This window comes from Terrapene carolina, unplaced genomic scaffold (assembly GCF_002925995.2).
Source record: "Terrapene carolina triunguis isolate 2854851 unplaced genomic scaffold, T_m_triunguis-2.0 Scaffold84, whole genome shotgun sequence".
Taxonomy (NCBI): Eukaryota; Metazoa; Chordata; order Testudines; family Emydidae; genus Terrapene; species Terrapene triunguis.
In genome coordinates, this window is record NW_020664435.1 from 43,386,476 (window position 1) to 43,408,744 (window position 22,269).

At 41.5% G+C, this 22,269-nt stretch overlaps 1 protein-coding gene across 1 annotated transcript in view; it reads right to left on the reverse strand.

Moving 5' to 3' along the window:
- Window positions 1-22,269, reverse strand: part of LOC112112681 (protein adenylyltransferase SelO-like) — a 54,238-nt gene that overhangs the window by 10,965 nt on the left and 21,004 nt on the right. The window contains 6 exon segments of the mRNA XM_024208685.3: window positions 4,585-4,628; window positions 6,057-6,136; window positions 19,605-19,697; window positions 19,789-19,870; window positions 19,970-20,014; window positions 20,333-20,462. Coding sequence (XP_024064453.2) covers window positions 4,585-4,628; window positions 6,057-6,136; window positions 19,605-19,697; window positions 19,789-19,870; window positions 19,970-20,014; window positions 20,333-20,462 — 474 coding nt within the window.

Genomic DNA, 22,269 nt, shown 5'->3' on the forward strand with positions numbered 1-22,269 from the left:
ATAAGCTTTCGTGGGTAAAAACCTCACTTCTTCAGATGCATAGATGCATGTCTCTATGCATCTGAAGAAGTGAGGTTTTTACCCACGAAAGCTTATGCCCAAATAAATCTGTGCCACCAGACTCCTTTCTTGTTTTTGTAGATACAGACTAACACGGCTACCCCCTGATACTCAAGCACTACAGTGACGCCAATCATTCCTCTCCAGCAGAACTCCAAGAGTGGTGATGATTAACTGCTCCTCTCCAAAGACCCTCACCTCCCTTCCTGCAGGGATCCATACTATTCCTTCTTCTTTTCAATATCTTCCAGACAACCGGCGGAGATAGTGAGGTGTCATGGGCTCAGCTGTGAACTATATAGCTCATTCTCATCTGATGCAATCACCACCACTATTATGATAACACAATGCCAGCAAGTCATCAGCTCTTGGGTGAAGAGCAGCTGGCTCAAGCTGAACCAAGGCAAGACCAATGTGATCCTAGTTGGAGAAGGAAAATGCTTTGAATGCTAGCCAAGACACTGTTTCCACCTTCCACTCATAGCATACTACCCCCATTTACCAAATTAGTGTCAAGCCTCAGGATTCAGTTTGACTTTTCACTAAGCGTGGATGACCTGATAGCATCAGTATCTAAAACTACCTTCTTTTACTTCCAGCTTGCAATGAAATGTGGCTCTTTCCTTGAGGATAAGGACTTGGCCACAGTGATCCATGCACTTGTCTCCTTCAGGATGGATTACTGTAATTTACCGTATCTGAAGCAGAATGTGGAAACAATGCATAAGCTCCAGCTGATACATAATACAGCTGCACAACTACTCCACAGGGTAGGCCATCATGAGTACATCAGGACTATGATCAAATCCCTCCACTGGCTCCCAAACAGTTTCTGATATCAGTTTAGTGCTTTGGTCCTAATCCTCAAAGCAGTTAATGTAGCTGGGGCCTGATCTATTAAAGACTGAATTTTGACCTATTATAATAACTGATGCGACAGTGGCACTGCTCTGGAACAAGGTAGATCACAAAGGCCAGGACACAGTGCATAAGAGTTGAGGAGATATGGCTACTGAATAGAGATTCAGAGGAGATTAGGCAAATCCAGAGTCTGATTGTCTTTAGGAAATGCTGCAAAACCTTCCTCTTTGAAAAGGTCTTTCCACAATATGACATTCACAACACTGAACCACCCTCTTCTACGAAAAAAAGGTAAGTTAATAAAGTTTAAACAATCAGAACCACAAACCCTACCCCTAGTAGAGATTTTACCTTGAAAAGGAAAAAGTGATAAAGACTCCATGAAGTCCACTACAGATTTTGGTATTGCTAATGATTTTACACAGATGGTGCTCAGATATATTACTCCTGGGGGAATTCTGCGCCACTGCGCATGTGCAGAATTCATGTCCCCCCTGCTCATTTTTTTCTCTGCAGAATCTAGATTCCGGTGAAGAGGTGCTGCAGTTACACTTTTCATTCACCAGGGGTTGCTGTGGCGCCAGAAGAGAAAGCAGACAGCCGGAGAGGCTGCATTCCCCACAGCAGGGCCAGGTGAGGAGGCTCCGGACAGACAGAGTGGGGCACACAGAGCTGCTAGGCAGTCACAGACTGGGATTTAGAAGGGCTAGTGGGGGGGAGGGGAGCAACTCAGGAGCTAGTGGAGTGACAATGTTGAGCCAAGGGCTGAATGGAAGGTGGGCTGCACAGCCACAAGGGGACAGGGGGTATAGGGCTGCAGGGCCATATGGGGATGGGTGAGGGACGCTGCAGGACACATGTGGCAGGGGGTAGGGGAGTGTAGAGACACAAAGGGATACGGGGTGCAGGGACACACAGGGACAGGGGCAGATGTACCTGACTGAATAGCAGAAGCTAGGGGTCAGCCAGGGTCTGCATGGGGGAAGCTCCCCAGTTGCCTAACAATTCCTCCCCCACCCAAAAAAAACCTTTTCCATACTTCTCTCACCCACACCCAACAACCCTCCGGGTTCACGCCCAGGCTCCTTTCCTCTCCCTCAGCTCCTCCAAGCCCTCAAGCCTTTGCACTGCTTCTGAGGAGTGCAGGAAATGCGTTTCTGTATTGTAGTTTAAATGCATTACTCAAAGTTCTGTATTAATATGCCTAGTAAGGAATCTATTTATCAAAAACACATTTCCTGAATCTTTTTTTTTTTGTCTCTATTGTTACAGACATACTTCCTGACAGATATTTTGAAATAAATTACCGAAATAATTGAAACTGGTCTGATTATATTGTGTTATTTTTACAAATAAAATATGTATAATTTTGCAGAATTTTAAAGTACGTGCAGAATTTTTAATTTTTGGCGCACAATTCCCCCAGGAGTAATATATGATGACAAGCAGCAGTATAAAACTATGCTAAGATAAGAAATGATTATACGATTTTAATAACTGCATGTTGATTAGGAAATAATAGTTTTGTCAGTATTGCGATGTCATCTTTAAACAATGCGTAAATGAGATTTCAATATTATGTACACAACAGAAATTGATCTTTTGATATAAAACGGTATTGTAGTTATAATAACGTTAAATGCAAATCTAGTGAGAAAGAGTGATGAGTGTGGTCTAGTGATTATCAGGAGCTGCGAGCTAGGATTTCTGGGGTCAATTATCAACTCCACCCATTGATTCATTCTGGAGCTTTGAGCTAGTCATTTAAATTATGTGCCTCAGTTTCCCCCATGTGATGTGGATAATCACAATTATAATAACTAATAACATTTACCCTATCTCACAAGTGAAGCTTGATGATTATTAATGTACTTGTAAAATGATTTGAGATCCTTATATAAAAGGGGCTATAGTAGCAGTAGTAGTAAAAGTACTGATATTTCTGAAAGAAATACTATTTTCCTTAAGAGTTAAGATTTCATACAGATATTGTAAATCCCACTTATAATGCTCTTATGTAGATTTACTTGTTGAGTTATATTTTTAGGTGCCAGTTTACCTCTCCAATATGTGTATGTGTTAGTAATAGAATTATTCTAAATCCGGGGTGACAGAAGCACTGAATCTAGCTATCAGAATCAAAGTATAGTTCATTATTTGATATCTCAGATATCAGGCTAGATTCTCTTAGGCTGCATTTGCTTCTACCTGCCAGGGTTGAATTCCACCCAGAGGACTGTTCAAATTCCTTGCTGGTGCAGAAATGTGCAATTTAGTCCTCTCTCTGAACCAGCAGAAGCGATTTCAGTCCATTGTCTCAATCAGTGGTAAACTTTCAATCCTACCAGTCAATTTATATTCAGAAGGCTGACCCCACAATGGAAAGGGTTAGAGACACCAGATTTTTAAATGAAAACTTAAATTAGTCTTGGCTTTCAGGGAGTGTAAAAACCAGAGGAAGTGTGGATTCCACATCCATGGTCCCAAAAGCCAGCTATGAGCATTTCTAATTTCTACTTTATTTTATGGAGACTGTTGGGGGAAAGGGATAAAAACAGAATGTTTTTTGTTTCAACATGTTCAAAGCTTTTTTGTATGAAAATGGCAACAGGTTTGGTACTGCATTTTAATACCTGCTCAACAGAAAAAACGGTGCAGAAAAGTAACTTGTACTTCACAAGTTTTAGATAAGCATTCATAGAGAAGTATATTTGGCTTTAATCAAATAATGAAATGCAGAACAATGTGATGTATCTTGACCTTTGAAAGATTAGAAACATCAATTAATAATGTTTGTTCATGAATATCTTTCACCTAGATTAAACTGCCACAGCAACAGGAGGAGATTAGTTGTTCACATTCTAAGTAATTATGAAGAGATACTTTAAATTAAAGTAACTGAAACTGTGATAATTTACACAAGGAAAAAGTCTGAAGAGGATGTGGGGATCATTTTAATTTAATTAATGTAAACGCAGCCCAGAAGGAGTGAAAACAGTAACTGCTGAAGGAATAAAGCTTCATTTTAAGCCATGAACTTCATGACCATTTGTTCAATTGAAGTATGTATATACAGTTCTGTCAGGATACATTTAGCCAGATTCTGATCTCAATTACACTGGTATAAATCTGAAGTAATTCTATTGAAGTTTAACAGAATTACTCCAAATGTGCAGCAGTGTAATTAAGACCAAAATCTGATCCTTGTTTCCTTTTCTTCATAAAAATATGGTACTTTTTAGTGCTCCTGAAAGGAAGGGGTTGATAGCCTTGAAGAACCATGTTTTGTGCAGCGAGGCACCACGTACAAGTGTGATAGTGCTTTTGAGTTGTTTGGGGATTTTGTTTGGAAAATGAAACAAATACAATTGCCATGAAATACAATTACCCATTCTCTCTCCTCAGACAAAAAAAGCTGTACCTGGCACAGTACCCTAACAGTCACAGACTCAGGCTCTGTATAACCTGCAGGAAAGCAAATGTACATATTTCTATTCCCAGTAGACAATTTTGATACTTTCTTCAGACCACTGACATGTCACAACCACAGTAATTATTTAATTGAATACCTAGTGCATGGATAGCATACTTCTGTGAATAAACTGTTACCTAACGATTTCCAATTGCCTGAAAAGTTCTAAATTCTTCAATTGATTTACCTACCTGTCATTCTTTTTCTTCTTGTACTGTCTGAATCACCCATGTTACTATATGTGGAAAACCAAAAAAAAATATTACATGAATTTTGTGCACTTTAACTTCTCTTGTTGATACCACATTTCCCTCTTTTCCCTTTCATTATAGTTTCCTATCCTACTGTAAATAGAAAAAAAATCAATAATTCCATTAGTTGAACAGCAAGAATTAAACAAACCTAACTGGCATATCTACTTTCCCTTTTATCCCTCTCCTAACATTTTCCCAAGACATCATTCAAAAAGTATTCATTCTACATTTGTTTAGTACATATACTCCCTCAAGGTTTCTCAGAAGATAATGCATCCAGTACAAAGTGGCTGAGTTTCATTCCTGTACTGAATATATTCTAAATGCATTCCATTTGACACTATTGACCTAATTTCCTAAACTGCATATGATCAAATGCAAATGGCAAATACTTATTCACTGGCACAAATGCCAAATTACAAATCTTACTGGACATTTACCAATATCTCAGATTTGTAGCTGCAGCTCTGACAAATGTATGTGCAAATTAGGCACATAATTTTGCCATGCATTTGTGGGGTTTACTTACTTTTTAAAATATTTTGTTCTCCTTCCATTGAAGTTAATAGGAGTTTTGCCATTGTTTTCAATGGAAGCAGGATTAACCCCCTAAGTGCAATTACACTCTGAAAAGTGACTATGTGAAAATGGCATTTTCTTTCTCAGCAGATTTGCTCCTCATGTACATTTGCTCCCTGAGAATTGTATCTTTAAAGAGAATGAGAATTGTCGTGAGTTTAAAAATGTTTGATTTCTCATGTTTTACCACTATCAGCCCTGCAGAGTCAACACAACTATGTAAGAGCAAACAGGGTTCCTTTTTGGCTTATGAAACAACAGAATTTTAGCTGGTTCCAACTGTGAAGCAGACACCTATGCAATCCACTGTCTTTCAATTACACATTGAGTCACATCTGTGCAGTCCCCTAAGTCCAAGGCAACAGGGTTGCAGAAGTGTATATGAGAAGAGCACCTGACCAGAAGCATATAGATTACTAGTGAGAGAACACAGCTTGACTTTCAAATCCCAGACTGAGTTTGCTGGGTTGTCAGTTTAAAAAACAACCATAATTGTAAAGTGAGTAAATATGCTATGGGGTCACTGAAGGACACTTCAATGCTGAACTCCATAACGTCATTTTTACAAAGTTGTGTTTCAGAATAGACCAGATTGTAATTAGATAGAATAAATATACATTCCAGCCATGCAATTATCATGGCAGCTAGTGAGATCCCCATGCACATAGGGAAAAATCGCATGTAAAAGTATGCCCAGGAGCAATATATAGAATTGGCTAAAGACCATGCAATATCTGACCCAGACCAGGATAAGATTAAGTTTACCCCACCTAAATTCCACTGGCAAACATACTCTTGTTATTTTTAATTTGAAACTGTATTTATCTTACCGTCCTAATCTCAAGAGGTATATAGTAACCCAGTCTGAAAAGAACTTGTGTTCAGCAAGGTCCTGCAGAGCCCAGAATTCCTAAATGAAAAAATACCGTTAATGATAGGTACACTGCAGGTTGTTACTTATAAATCTGTTCACTTTGTTCATTGCTTGTAAAAAATTCTAGGACATAAGCAGGGCAGGAAGAAGCCACAGTGCTTGGCACTTAACTTTTCTTTGGTGTGCTTGCTTTGTGTTTCATGCTAACCCAGAGAGATGCTACAAGGATATCTGTGCTACCTGTGTCTGAGCTTTGTGTGCCTCAAGTGAGGCCCCATTATAAATCACTTCTTTTACAGAAAATACACAGCTATTTAAAAATATTTGTGAGAGGGAAGGAAAATGAATGGGAAAAGAGGTGGTAGACAAAGAAAATAAGAGAGGAAACAGGGAAGGAAAGGGAGGAGAAAGAAGTCTGATAAAGGAGCAAGATGAGAAAGCAGACTCAGGGCAGCCACAAATCAGGTTTCACAAGCTGGTTAAACTGTGTTTACAGTTGCTTTGCATTGTCTGTGTGGGACAAAAAAAGCCAGCAAAAATGGATAAATATTACAGAAGAAGTCTAAGAGGAAACAGGCACAGATATGCATAAAGAGATACACCACAGTACACGAGAGAAGGAAACGAAGAGTGAAACAAAGAAAGGGACGTGAAAAGAAAGAAAAACAAGGGAGTCAGGGAAAGTAACTGGGTAGAAGGACTGGCTTGAGCAACCAGCTTGTGGATAGGAGGAGAATGTGGAAATCCAGTATTCCTATGTGTGGATATGAGGATAAATGGCTTTAGCGGGAGAAAAGAGATACTCCTAGCTGAGGATACAATGGTGTTAAGTTGCTGTTCTTGCAATATTCCTGCTGGGTTTTGGCATGTGATTATATGTGCATCTGGAGGGAGATATGCGAGTGGTCTACTGATTTGTAAGAACATACCTTGCCACTGGCAAAGCATTCTTGCATAGATAAAACTGTTTTGCATGCATATGAATCTTTTAAACAGCATAAAATTACATCTGGTATTTCAAACAAGGTTTGGGGGATCAGAATTACTGGGTTAACTTATTTTCTACCTTGAACAGAACACTTTCTCCTAGAAAAGCCTAAATTGACATGCTTGAAACAGTTTGTTCAGCTAATCAAACAGCAACAGCCCAAATAAGGGCTGCAGAAGGCCCTCGGCCTGGTGAAGGGGTGTGATTACTACACAAGGAAAGGAATGATCATCCAGCATTAAGGTGTTGGCCTAGGATTTACTGTCACAGATTTCCTAGGTCACCTTGAGCAAGACATTTAATCTCTCTGTCCCTCAGTTAAATGGGGATTATAGCACTTCCCTACCTTACAAGTAGGGGGTGTGAGGATAAACATATTAAAGATTGTGAGACGCTCAGACACTATGGTAATGGGGGGCATATAAGTACCTCAGAGAGACAGACACAGCTAAACTGATTCACCAGCCTGGCTCCTCACAGAAGAGGAGATGCAGTAACCAAGAACACAACTGCAGCCCACAGCTGCTACTGTAGCCTCAGGAGCAACTCCACTGCATGTTTGGGAGGATTCCATCGGCTAAGAGCCAGGGAGAGGTTTTGTCTCTTACAAAGCTATTCTTGCTCTTACGTATATACACTTTTCTTCTCAGTCATCCCTTTGGTATACATGAGTCTCTCCAAAATAGTAGTACTTTGCACATCTACAGCATTTGCCATCTGAGGCTGTCAAAGAGCTTTTCAAATATTAACAAATCAAACCTCAGAGCAACCCACTGAGGCAGGTATCCTCATTTTACAGATGAAGAAACTGAAAAGCAGAGACTTTGGCTAAGATCATCTAAATGTCTGTGACATAGCTGGGAACAGAATCCATATCTCCTGATTTTCACACTCAGCTTTATGCACAAGAGCATTTTGCCTCCCACAAGGATGCATTTGTATATCTGCTAGCCTGTCCTGAGCTGGATTCAGAAGAGAAGCAAAAAGGTCAAAAGATAAAGAGGGTCTATGAGTTTTCTGGACAGGATGAAATGTGCTCCCCACAAAGAAAATAGCCATAGTAATCCTTTGTAAAAAGATGTGTGTTTCCTTCCAGATTTCCATGAGTCCCCTTTGGGGAGTCTATACTGTTTATTAAATTATTACTTGCTAAGCGTCCTCCACACAGTCAACACCTCAGTTAATCCTCCACTGTTGAGGACAGCATTAAATGCAATCTGTATATTTTTCTACCTCATCTTACAGTTGCTAGATTGTTTTTACCTGTTTTATTTTGCTATTTAGCCCTGGAGGTTAGGCTCATTTGAGTTATCTGTGGGATGGGATGGGACTATGGGCTGGGCAGGGGACAGGGACAAAGATGTGTTCCCATGTTCTTAATTTGTGATCAGGGCTAGTCCTAGGCCCACGTTGGGATTGGAGAGGGACCAGATGAGGGATGGGGCCATGGTGGGCCCAGGTTCAAATTAGGGCTGGCGATGGTCCATGGGCCAGTTAGCATTAGGTCTCGGGGCCAGCTAGATGGCCTAAATAAAAACAGAGATTGAGGTCATCTGGGGGGCCACGCTGGGGATGGCTCAGTGGACACGTTAAGGCTAAATCTGAGTGTGACCTGATAAGCCCTACCTAACATTAGGTTTGGTGCCAGCACCAGGGCTAGGCTCAGAGTGAAGACTGGCTAGTAGCTCCAGGCTGGGTGCAGCCTGCTACATTGAAGTCAGGGTTAGGTAAAACCCAGTGGGCCTTGGCTAGGGTTAAGGTTGATGCAGGCAAGTGGGAACAAGATTGGATTGGGGTGGGCCAATGGTCCCAAAGTAGGGTCCAGGCTTAGTACCTATTGGTGGGCCCATGTTAGGTTAAAGTAGGTGCTAATTTGTGGATCTAGACTAGAGTTTTGTTTATTACCAGTTTGTGGAGCTGGGTTGGGGTTAAACACACTAAATATTTCAAAGCCTTTTGGATTTTTAAGTCTGTTACTGCTGTTGTGAAAATGGAATTTCCTGTATTTTGTCTTTGAAATATACCAGATTCCTGAATGCTTTGCTGCCATGGAAACAGATGGTGAAAGGCCTAAAATAGAACAGGCAACTCTAAAGCAACAATTGATTCACAAACTCCATTCTCCTCCTCACTATGAAAAGCAGGTTTTGTGTAAACAATACTTAACTTAAAACAACCTACCTTGTTTCCATCACTTCAACATTAATTTAATACTTGAGAATACTTAGCTCTCTCTGGTGTGTTACATATTCAAAGTTCTGTACAAACATTAATTAATCTAATTAAACTAAAATGAAATTTAATTATATTAGACTGATTTCTATGAAACCCATAGCTACCTCCAAAACTAGCAGAAACCTTGTCAATATTATATATTACCTCAAATTACTATTTTGACTATTGTAAATCTTATGGGGATTTTTATTTGACTTTACATTTTTTTAAAAGAAAAAAATATTAAGTCTGATTCTTAGCTGATGTAAATCAGTGCAGCTCCAGAGAAGACAACAAAGCTATGCCAGTTTATGCTACCTGAGTATCTGATCTATTTTGTTGACTTCCAACCCTGAGACAGAGTGCAAGAAATGCTAATTTCCCCAACTATAGTATGACGTTGCACTCCATATGTTTTATGGAAATATGCTTACGAGTGTAAATATAATGTAACTGGAATATGCTTTATGCAAAAGGTATCTTGTAAGGTATTATTACAAAGCTTATAATCTACTGAGTGTGTTCATCCTAGTTGTATGAATGTATCATTCTTGTATCTGAAGCTAGAAATATGAAGTATTACTCTGAAGTCCTATTGTAACTATGCAAAGTGTGGGCCATTAATGGGGCTTGGAATCTTGATGGCTCCCATTAACCAAGAAAATTGGTTGTAAATGGCTCTGTTTACTTGTAAGCCTCCCTGCATGCGTGAGTAATGAAGCCTTCCAGCCAGTGAGTAATGAAGTCTCACAGGACATGCGAACATGTCACATGATACTGAAATCCATCTTAAACTTGGTGCTTTTCCATTTAGAAGGAAAGGTGGGAACCCAGAGAGAGACAAAGAATTCCTGCCTGTGGCAAAGATATAAAAGGAGGTGGAATAGAACAAAGGGGGCTGTAGTCATGAGAAAACCTCTAGTTACCACCTGAGCTGGAACTAACAAGAACTGTACCAGGGGAAAGGATTGAGCCCAGACTAAGAAGGAGTCTAGTCTGTGAAAGAAGCTTACTGGAACATCTCTGAGGGTGAGATTTACCTGTATTCAGTTTCTTAAATGTATTAGGCTTAGACTTGCGTGTTTTGTTTTATTTTGTTTGGTAACTTACTTTGGTCTGGCTGTTATTACTTGAAACCACTTAAATCCTATTTTTATACTTAATAAAATCACTTTTGTTTATTAATTAACCCAGACTAAGTAATTAATAGCTGGGGGAGCAAACAGCTGTGCATCTCTCTCTCTATCGGTGTTATAGAGAGCAAACAATTTATGAGTCTACCCTGTATAAGCTTTATACAGAGTAAAACGGATTTATTTGGGGTTTGGATCCCATTGGGAACAAGGTGTTTGGGTGCTGGAAATAGGTGACTTGCTAAGCAGTTTTTGGTTAAAGTCTGCAACTGTGGGGGTGTGGACCAGACCTGGGTCTGTGTTGCAGCAAACTAGCGTGTCTGGCTTAACAAGGCAGGGTTCTGGAGTCCCAAGCTGGCAGTGGAAAATGGGCTCAGAGGTAATTCCAGCACATCAGGTGACAGTCCCATCACATATAGTCTATGCATTATAGAATCCAAATACTCCCTTTATCACATTTGCAAAATTAGGTGCCTATGCTGCATGTACACAATATATGTGTGTCGTAGCAGATAACTGCATAATGTAAATGGCTAAATGAACATGCAGTAATCCATTTTGCACAGGAAACTATGTGTTTTGCATGCATAATTACCTGTTTGCACTGATGTGCTCAACTCCCAATGAAGCTCACAGGAAGCACTCAAAACGTTTAAGGATTGGGACCATATTTTGCATACACAACTTAGTTACTTTTGAAAATTTAGACCTCAATCCAGTAAATTTTTTTTTTACTTCATGCATGAGACTATTCCCACTACACTGATATGGGATTACTTACACGGAGAGGTTACTCATCTTGAGCAGTAACTGGATTCTTTGAGATGTGTATCCCTATGGGTGCTCCACTTCAGGTGTGCTAATGCCCCTTGCACCTTTAATTGGAGATTTTTCGTAGTAGTGCCTATTCAGCCCACATATGTGCCTTAAGCTTCCTCATGCCTCACTGCAAGGCTATATAGGGCTGTGCAGGCAAACTGCCCTTAGTTCCTTATGTACCATAAAGTCCCCAGAGGAAACTCCAAAGCAGAGGGGAAGGAGGGCGAGTAGTGGAGCACCCATAGGGGGACACATCTCACAGAACTCCAGTTATTGCATAAGGTGAGTAACCTCTTCTTCTTTGAGTAGTGTCCCTATAGGTGCTCCACTTCCAGTGACTACCAGCAGTAACCCCAGCTAGAGAGGGAGACTTTTGTGCCAAGTCCAAGATTGAAGACACCACAGCATTTCCAATTGCAGCATCTAATCTAGAAAACTGGACCAGTGCATAATGCTTAGGAAAAGTATGTACAGAAGACCAAGTGGCAGTTTTATACATTTCCAGAATAGGAACATTCTTGAATAATGCCATAGAAGCAGACAGAGATCTCATGGAATGGGACAACACCCTAGAAGGAGACTGTATAGCTAAAGATTTATAGCACAATATGATACAATCAGAAATCCACCTGGAGTGTCTGTGGGTGGAAATTGCTGAATCTTCGGATCTATCCACAATAGTCACAAACAGTTTGGGTTACTTCCCAAATGACTTGGTTCTTTCCAAATAAAAGGCTACCGCCCTCCTAATGTCTAAAGCATGTAAAATGGCCTCTTTGGACCGATGAGGCTTGGGGGGGGGGGGAACGGAAGGTGCATAATCTGGTTGATGTGAAATTCAGATGATATCTTGGGTACAAAATGCGGGTGTGGACATAACGAAACCTTGTCCTTGAAAAATACTGTAAATAGAGGATCTGCCATTAGAGCCCCCTACTTCTCCAATTCTGCGAGCAGAGGTGATTGCCACCAAAAAGGCTGTCTTCCAAGATAAATTAATGAGGAAAGAGGTTTGGCTCAAAGCATAAGGCATCTAAGTACTAAATTCAAATCCCAGATAGGAATGAGTTCCTTAACTTGGGGGAAAAGGTTTCCCAGTCCTCACAGAAATCTTACAGTTGTAGGATGGGTGAAGACTAAGAATCCTTCAACTGCTGAATGGAAGGCTGCTATAGCCTCCAAGCAGACCTTGACAGAGCTGAAAGACAATCCTGTTTTTTTAGTTCTATGAGGTAATCAAGGATCATCAAGAGGTAAGAATGAACAGATGGAAAACTTCTCTGGACACACCACAGGCTGAATCTTTTCCATTTGTGGAGGTAAGCATATCTCATGGAATCTTTTCTGCTGTCCAATAATACTTGTACCTTGTAGAGGAGCGGACTCACCCCTGCGGCGCCTCCTGCTGGTCTCCAGGAATTAGCTCTTTCAGCGTCCTGGAGCGCCCTCTGCAGGCCGGTGGTCCACCTGTCCTCTGGCCCCCGTGTCCCGCCTTGGACCCCGGTGCCCTTTTACCTGGGGTGCTGTCCCCTGGCAGTAACCCCTCAGTCTTAGGGTCTCCCCTCCCCAGGGAACCCCCACCCACTATTCCCACCTCGCCTTAGTATAAGGCTACTGCCAGTCATCATCTAGCTCCACGCCCTGGGGCAGACTGCAGTATCAGCCTACTCATCACTGGCAAGGTTGGGTCTGGACCTGCTGCCCCTCTCTGGAACCCAATGCCTCTCTGGGGCCTTGGACAAGGCCCTGCAGCCTGGGGAGTTGCCGTCCTGGAGCTCCCCAGTCCCTCTGGCCTTTCCCCAGCCCTGCCTCACTCTAGGCACCCTGAGCTTCCCAGCAGCCAGGCCCTTCTCTCTCTGAAGGCAGAGAGAGACTGTTGAGCTCCTGGCTCCCAGCCTCTTATATAGGGCCAGCTGAGGCCTGATTGGGGCGTGGCCCAGCTGCGGCTGCTTCCCCAATCAGCCCAGCTTTTAGAGCTGAAGCCCTTTCCAGGGCTGCTTTTACCCTTCAGGGCAGGAGCGGGTGTCCACCCCGCTACATACCTCCTTAGAACAAGTCAACTGTAGTCCCATGAACCATCAAGGAGCCAAGTTCTGAGACGAAATACACTCAGGTTGGGATGAAGAGTGCAGCCAGCATCCTGGGAAAAAATGAGGAATGGATGGAAGGCTGATCATCTGACAGATGGTTAGGTGAATCAGGAAAGAATACCATATTTGTCTGGGCCACGCTGAGACTATTATGGCTTTATTGTGCTTGATCTTATTGATCGCCTTCAGAATCAGGGTGTTGGGGGAAACACATATGGAAAGCCTTCTGTTCATGAAATGAGGAAGGCATCTCCAAAAGAGAGAGGACCCAATCTCCCCCTTGAGCAAAAACATTTGCATTTCTTGTTAATAACAGTGGCAAAGAGGTCTATTTTTGAACTCCCCAAGTCCAAATTTTGATCAAAAATCTGAGGATCCAACTCCCATTTGTAGTCCTGGGAGAAGTGCCTGCTGAGGTCATCTGCTAACTGGTTCTATATCCCTGGAAGATAAGTTGCTGAAATAAGGATGCAATTGGCTATGCACGAGTTCCAGAGCTTTACTGCTTCAGCACAAAGGGAACGGGACCTGGCCCCTCCCTGTCGGTTAACATAAAACATGCAAGCTATGTTGTCCAGGAGACTCTTTATGGATTTGTTCCTGATTAAAGGGAGGAAGTGGATACATGCATTCCTGACTGCCCTCTGTTCGATGAGATTGATGTGTAGTTGTATCTCTTGGGAAGACCATTTGCCATGTACTGTGAGGGTCCCCAAGTGCATCCCCCAGCCCCTCAGGGCTGCATCTGTCGTTATAGTGATAGAGGGAGAAGGCTGAACAAACGGAATCGCTGCACTGACTTTGTCGGTGTCCCTCCACCAACTGAGAGACTCTCCTACCTGACGAGGGACCGACACTAACTTGTTCAAGCTGTGTTTGTTTGGAGTACAAATAGTCCTGAGCCAGACCTGGAAATATCAAAGGTGGAGCCTGGCACATGGCATCACAAAAGTGCAGGCTGCCATGTGTTTGAGCAATTGAAAACAGCTTCTTTTTTATATCTATGGGCTGATTTGAATCTTTTAGACAAGATTCGCTAACATCAAGAATCCGTTGAGGGGAAGATAAGCCCTAGCTGATATAGTGTCCAAGGAGGCTCTTATGAACTCTATTCTTTGTACCTGGTTCAACTTGAATTTCTCAATGTTGAGCTGCAACCCTAGCTCATGGAACAGGGAGCTCATCCTCTTTATGGTGTCAAAAACGTCACTGTAAGACTGGCCTTTGAGTAGCCATTTGTCAAGGCACAGAAAAATGGTTATCCCCTGATGTCAAAGATAAGCTGTGACCACTGCCAGCACTTCTGAGAACACTCTTGGGTCAGACAAAAGGCCAAACAGGAGCACTCAATATTGAAAGTAATCCTGGTCTACTGAAAAGCACAGGAATCATTTGTGAAATGCGTGAATTGCGATATGAAAATAGACATCCTGAAGGTTGAAGCCTAAAAATCAATCCCCCAGTTGTAATCACTGAATTATAAACGTAAGTCACACCATCCTGAATTTTTGAGACTTGACAAAAGTTGTTTAGGAGTCTTAGATCTAAAATTGGTCTCCACTGTCTGTTCTTTTTCGGGACCAGAAAGTAGCTGGAATAAAACCCCTTCCCTCTGTACAGAATAGGAACTGGTGCTATTGCACCCATTTGCAGAAGTGAGTTAACTTCTTGCTTTAAGAGGTGCTCAGGAGAGAGGTCCCTGAAGAGGGATGGGGAAGGGAGGTAAAATGTATAGTGTATCCTGATCTTATGACCTCTAGCATCCATTTGTCTGATGTGATTCTCTCCCATGCAGAAAGAAAATGGGAGAAACAATTTCCGTAGAGCGGAAGATGGGTAAAATGTTGTATGTGTAGCTTGGTATTGAGAGATAGTTCCGGGCCCTTGACCAGTCCATCAAAACTGACGCTTAGATGATAATGATGGTGCAGAAGGAGCAGGTGATCTCTTCCTCTGGAACCTTGACTTTTTCCTGGGTGGTTGATATGGTCTCTGAAAACCTGAGAATGAAGTGGGAAGGGATCTTTGTGCAGTTTGGGATCTACTAAATTTTCATTTGTTTGTAGGCATGTAAATCCCAAAGGATCTTAATGTGGTTCTGGAATCCTTAAGGGTACATAGTGAATCATCAGTGGACTCAGCAAACAGTTTGAGGCCATCGAAGAGAGGTCTTCAACCATGATTTGGACCTCCCTTGGGAATCCAGACAGCTAGAGTCAGGAAGTCCTCTGCATGACTACTGCCATAGAGATGGATTGAGTGGCAGTATCGGCTGCATCCAAAGAGGCCTGTAGTGATGTTCTAGCTAACAGATGACCCTCATTAACAATAGCCTGAAACTGGTCATGTTGATCATCCAGCAGATGCTCAATAAAGGTGGTGAATTTGGCACAATTTGCGTGATTTTATTTAGCCATGAGAGCTTGATAGTTCGCGATCCTAAACTGAAGAGTCATGGATGAATAGATCTTTCTGCTGAATAGATTAAAGCATTTTTGGTCCTTATCATATTGCGAGGCCTTCGCATAACATTGTCTGCCATGTTCATTTACTGCCTCCACAACCAAGGACTTTGGTGTTGGATGGGTGAACAGAAATTCAGAGTCCTTAGCCGGGATGTAATATTTTCTTATAGGCCCATTTGCACTTCAGCAGAATCATCGCAGGGGACTCCCAGATGGATTTGGCAGGATCCAACTGAGCCTCATTAGTAGGCAGGTCAACTCAGGTAGAGGGAGTCCATTGGAGGATGTCCAGGAGCTTATGTTGTGACTCCCTGATCTGGAGGGAATCTGCAATGCACTTCATTAACTTTTAGAAGTATCCAAAGTCGTCAGCCACAGTCAGTGTGGGAGGTATAACAGCTTCACCTGGGGAAGATGAAGAAATGTTTGTTTGGGGAGTGACCTCTTTATCTGCCCTGGCCTCCTGCCCCCAAAGGTGCCTGAGGTAAGAGAGGAGGAGAATAAATAAATAAATAAATAAATAAATAAATTAATGGAGATATCCCATCTCCTAGAACTGGAAGGGACCTTGAAAGGTCATCAAGTCCAGCCCCCTGCCTTCACTAGCAGGACCAAGTACTGATTTTGCCCCAGATCCCTAAGTGGCCCCCTCAAGGATTGAACTCACAACCCTGGGTTTAGCAGGCCAATGCTCAAACCACTGAGCTATCCCTCCCCCCAAAGTTGGAGTACAGGAGCTTCTCTCCTGTATTTCCTGAAAGAGAGACTAGGGGCATGGTAAAACTGCTGATGGATCCCAGTAGGCCTCTGAGAAGGACCAAAAGGCATCGGGGGTTGTGATAAATGAAGGGGGGGCGGTAACTCCCTTTTATGGACACCCAGCCAGCCAGTTAGCTATAAAATACCTCTTAGTAGCTGTTCTCTACTTGCTTTACCTGTAAAGATTTAAAAAGTCTCATTGTTATGCATAGGTAAAAGGAAGTGAGTGGGCACCTGACCAAAAGAGCCAATGGGAAGGCTTGAACTTTTTAAAATTGAGAAAAAACTTTCCCTTTGTCTGTCTGTGGTTGTTCTCCTGGGAAGAGGGGGACAGAGCAGCGATGCTGTAAAAAGCTTGGGGCCAGGTATGAAAAATCATCAGTATCATACCTAGAAACTACTCATTTGAAACCCCAGATATGTAAGTAGATCAGGAAATGTCTAGGAAGATGCGATTAGGTTTATCCCTTTATTTCTTTATGGCTTGTGGATTCCGCTGTGCTAACCCCGGTGCTTTTGTTTTGCTTGTAACCTTTAAGCTGGACCTCAAAAAAAAAAACTATTCTTAGTGCTTAATCCTTGTAATTGCTCTTTTAAAAAGTCTAGCAATAGCTGAGTTCCCCGATGTATTTTCCTTACTTTCTTTTTTAAATCAAATTTACCTTAAGATTTTTGTGTCTTAAGAGGTTTGCACATGTTGTTTAATTAGCTGGTGGCAACAGCTAATTTCCTTTTTTTGGTTGTTCTTTTTTTCATCTCTTCCCCGGGGGGGGGGGGGGGGGGAGAGCGGGAGTGAAAGGGCTTGAGGGTATCCCACAGGAAGGAATTCCCAAGTGAGCCTTCCTGGTCTCTCAAAGAGGTTCTGCACTTGAGTGGTGGCAGCATCTACCAATCCAAGGTCAGAGAAAAGCTGCAACCTTGGGAGTTTAATACAAGCCTGGAGTGGCAAGTATTAATTTTTAGAGTCCTTGCAGGCCCCCACCTTCTGCACTCAAAGTGCCAGAGTGGGGAATCAGCCTTGACAGGGGTGGCAACCACTTGTGCTTGAACAAGGTCTGGGATACACGGGCCTTTGATGCAACTCTCTTATCAGAAGTGTCAGGATAGAAATCCCTGGATCAAAATATTCAAATTGGAGGAAAATTTCTCCTCTTCAAGAAGGGAAACACCGGTACTCTCTGAAGATGCTGGCGAGTCAAGCGGTACTGGGGAAAGGTCGCATCTCAGTGACTGTGCTTTTCTTGGTACTGATAACCTCCTGGTACTGATCAATAAGGGAGACTCTGGCCTCTCTGAAACAAATAGATCCCTTGAGAATCTGAACTCCTATGATACCGGGTTGGTTTGAAGAGTGGGGCGCCATTCCATTGTTGGTACTGAGGGTATATGCTGTTCTCGCAAGTCCACTCTAGTTGAAATACATGGTACTGATGAAGATGCCTTGGGGAGTGCAGAGACTGGATAAGAGGCATGGTGTCTTCCTGGTACTGACGCCATCTTAGTGGCCAACTTAGATATAGACTTTATCAAAGAAGTTGCGGGTACCGTTTTCTGAGCCTTGGAATGCTTCAATGAAGCATGTTTTCTTCTGCTGAGCCTGGCTCCTGAGGCACAGGATCAATTCCGAGAGCATCTGGAGCCTCAGCCATACCCAAGGTGGGACGCAAGGTCTCCGCAGAAGTCTTGCTCTGTGGAGACTGAGGTCTTTTTGAAGTGGACTCTTTCTTTGGAGAATGACTTTGTTTTCTATGGGTCTTCTCTGTGGATCTACCTCAGGTAAACAGGTCAAAGTTGACAGGGCACTGTGTTAATTAAGTGACTGACATCCAGGGGGTCTCCTGACCTGGATCTGAGGCCAGTTGGAGGGAATGCTCCATCATTAAGAGTCTCAGTTTTAGCTCTCAATGTTTTCTTGCCCTGCCCTTAAAAGTTGAGCAGATGGAGCACTTATGCGGGATACGAGACACCCCCAAGCAACAGAGACAACGGGAATGCCAGTCACTGAATGGAATGGCCTCCCGGTAAGAGATGCACTACTTGAAGCCTGGAAAGCCTGACATACCCCAGGGCAAAGGAATTTAATATGGGAAGTTTTCCCTCCCCAAAGAGGAAAGGGATCAAGAGAAAGTCCCCCTAAATAAAAAGTAAATAAAATAACTAAAGAAAAAACAATAAACTAAAGAAGGGTAACCAGGCTCAGAAACTTCAAAAATAAGGCACACTAATGCTTTGTGTTAGGCCCAGGAGGCTGAGAAGGAACTGGGCCAGTTCACCCATGCAGCCCTATACAAACGCTCCCCAGGTTACACAAACCCGACTTACACAAATCCGCACTTACGGGAAAAGTTTCGTAAATTCCGTAAGCTAGAAAGTTTTTTTTTTTTTTTTTTGCGCGTAATGGTCGGGTATACGTTCCCGACTTACGCAAAATTCGAGTTACGCAAGGCGTTCTGGAACAGAACGCTTGTGTAAGTCGGGGCCCAAGGAAGCGTAGGTCACATGCACAGGCCAAATAGGCACTACCACCAAAAATCTGATTAAAGGCGCAAGGGTGTGAGCTCACCTGACGTGGACACTGCTCAAAGAAGAAATATAAAGTTGGCAGATGTGGGGTCCTTATCTGTAAAGGCTGTAGAATGTAAACTTTGAAGATACCATATATGCTTTATGAAGAACTGCTTTTAGCTATCTCTTTATTAACAAAAGTAGTTTTTTTCCCATTAATATTTCTGCTGTTTAAACATATACACTTAAAAGCAATAAAACATGTTAGGAGATGGAGTTCTCTTAGCAATCCTTTCATCTAATGTGGCTGAAGGTGCTCAGAAGACATATCTGATGTATGCAGGCATTCATGCAAGTGAAGTTGTGTGTGGATATAGTTCTGTGAGTGTCCATGTTATGCCTGTAACTGAAAATTTGATGCATGCAGTTTTCACTATGTAACCTTAATTACTCACTTATTCATTCCATACTTGCCTAGGTGAGCTCAAAGGCCAGTAAGATGTTCCTAAAATATCATGTATTAATTAATACCTGAGGAATACGGAGCTCTTTTAGCTGGTCTTGAGTAATCTCACTGAGCTGCCGAAATGCCATTGTAAAATCAGCCTTTGAATCTTCCATGAGCTAATGAAATTAAATACATTTCTATCAGTGTTTTTAAAATATTAGACATCAGTTCAAATATCCCCAAAAGAATGACCAATAATAAACTCACTTTTAGGAGAAATGCAATCAAATAGTTATCATCCTCACTCTCCCCAAGGAGACCCAATTTTGCTCTAAATAGTTCTGTAAAACTGAAAGTAGTAACAGAAATTATGAAGGCAAAGAAATTGTTCCAAAAACATATTCTATAGTATATGCTTCTTTAAAATCTGAGTTATGGAAGTACATACCGGGTATAATAATGCTCAGAGTATCCCTCCAGAATCTGGAAAGCACTATAAAAGTAAGGAAATATCAAATCCTATTGACCAACAGTAATACCAAAGACACAATTCAGCTTCACATTCAAGTGTGAAACCTTCCTCTGGCTTGTACCTATTTATGAAAAACTTCCCTCTTACCCCATTTTGGTATTTTTTTTTTAATTTTTTTTAAAAACAGTCTTGTTTGGCCTGTAACATATCCAGAAAATACTTTCTGTTTAGAAATCAAACTTCCTAAAAAGATAGCCCCCTTTTCTCCTACACATATGGCCATTATAGCATATCTCTCTAGTTCTTTTAAGTCTGAAGATATTTTTAAGGATAACTTACAGCTGCTTTTGTCTGCGATCCAATACAGGTTTTAGAGCTTGTAACAGCTTGTTCAGATTAAACATCCCAACATTTGCTTGGTTTCCTATTTTATACCTCCTTTCATCATCAGATGTGTTTGGAACAAAATCTGTTTGAAACAAAGCATCACATTTCTACAACAGATTAATTAGAATAAACAACCAAAGTTAAAATATTAAACTAGGCTAATTTTTCATATTTACACAGCAAACTAATAGAAGTCCTGCAAGCACTAAATATTAACTCAGAGTACTCCAAACACAAGAATATTTATTTACACTGGATTAGCCCGAGATCTAACATTTGCCAGAGTAAGGAATACATTCTTAGAGCACAAGTTCCCAGATGGTCACAAGTGTTGTTTTCCTACTTCAAGACACAGAATAAATTCAGATATTTAAATAGCCTTTTTTTTTTTACACTCTGAATAATGTTTTTCAGTATTCTTTAATATAAATAATGCTACTATTAAATATCATATGGTTAGATGCCTAGGGATTCCGGTCTTCCAAACAACAATATATTTTTACGATGTAATCTAAGTAAATGAGATGCATATATTTTTAAGTAGCCTAGTGACACTAATTATCTGAACATAAAGATTATTTCAAAATGTATATAATTATATATTTGCTTCTGAAATATTTAGGGCTAAAATGTTCCAGCCCAAGAAAGTTCACTTTGAGGAGTGGCGAATTGGCAAATGCATTCCCTTCATGAAAGGCATAATGCATCCAGGAGCAAAGGGTAAGCATAGCCACAGCATCAACCTCAGAAAGGATGCAGCATGCACGTCTTGTCCAGAACAGGGCCAGCTCTGCTGGTCGGTGTCTATGAGGGGAAAGGCTGTCCTCCTGGATCCTCCTTTGTACTCTCTGAGGAAGCTACTACCAGAAGCAATACTAATGGGGATCAGCCCCGGCACTCAGAAGGAAACAAGGACTGTGACTAGGAACAGCACCTCAGAGTTGGTGTCAAATAGGAATTCTACTTTGTTTGATTCATTGTTATTAGAGGTGGGCCCAAAACACTACTTCAAATGCAACCCCACTCTCCTCCCCAGCCCACCTACAAAGCTGTGAATTTTGGGAGCTGAGGCACATGTTCAAATCTGAATCCCCAGATCTACATCCACTCCTCTGGTTTGGCTTCAGGGAAAAAAAGAAAACTAGAAGAGCCTCTTTTAAGGTTCCAGCTGAGATATGCCCAAGGTGTACAAGATCAGATTTCAGGAGATTTTCATCATTTGAGCCTGAAATCTTATGAAAATAGACAGTGAGATTTCAACACCATTGAGCCTGACCCCCAGCCATGATTTGACTTCCAAACCCCAGCCTAAATGTAATGTACATCTGAACACCATCTTCTGGACCTATGTCTATTTATTACAGCTGGAGAGAGTAATGTAATTCATGCTTTCAATGAAAGATTTACAGTAGAGTGTCATAACTGGGCAGATTTGACTCCCTCCTCCCGCCCCCGGATTAACAGTTATGACTAAAGTCAAAATGATAAAAGATGACAGATTTTGCTTTTGGATACTTTTAGCTGTATTCAATTTTTACAGATTTTTCTTGATTTCTGCTATAGCATCTGGGAATCTGATGAATGTCAGTATGAGAGATTCTTCATGGAAATGGGTTTAGTAGTAATATACATTATCTGCAAGTTTTTTAGTGTAAAGTTTAAAATATAACTTGTATAATACACAGTAAAACTACTCTCTTATCTAAAATGCAACTAGATGCACAAAATTTATTTTCTGACCAATGTACATGCAGTACACATATGCAGAATCCATGTGCTAATAATGTTAATAACTTTCTGAGCAAACAAAAATTATATAACTTAACACAATAAGAAGGAATTTCATGTCCAACACAAAAGGTATATTCAAATACATGTGCTATACTCAC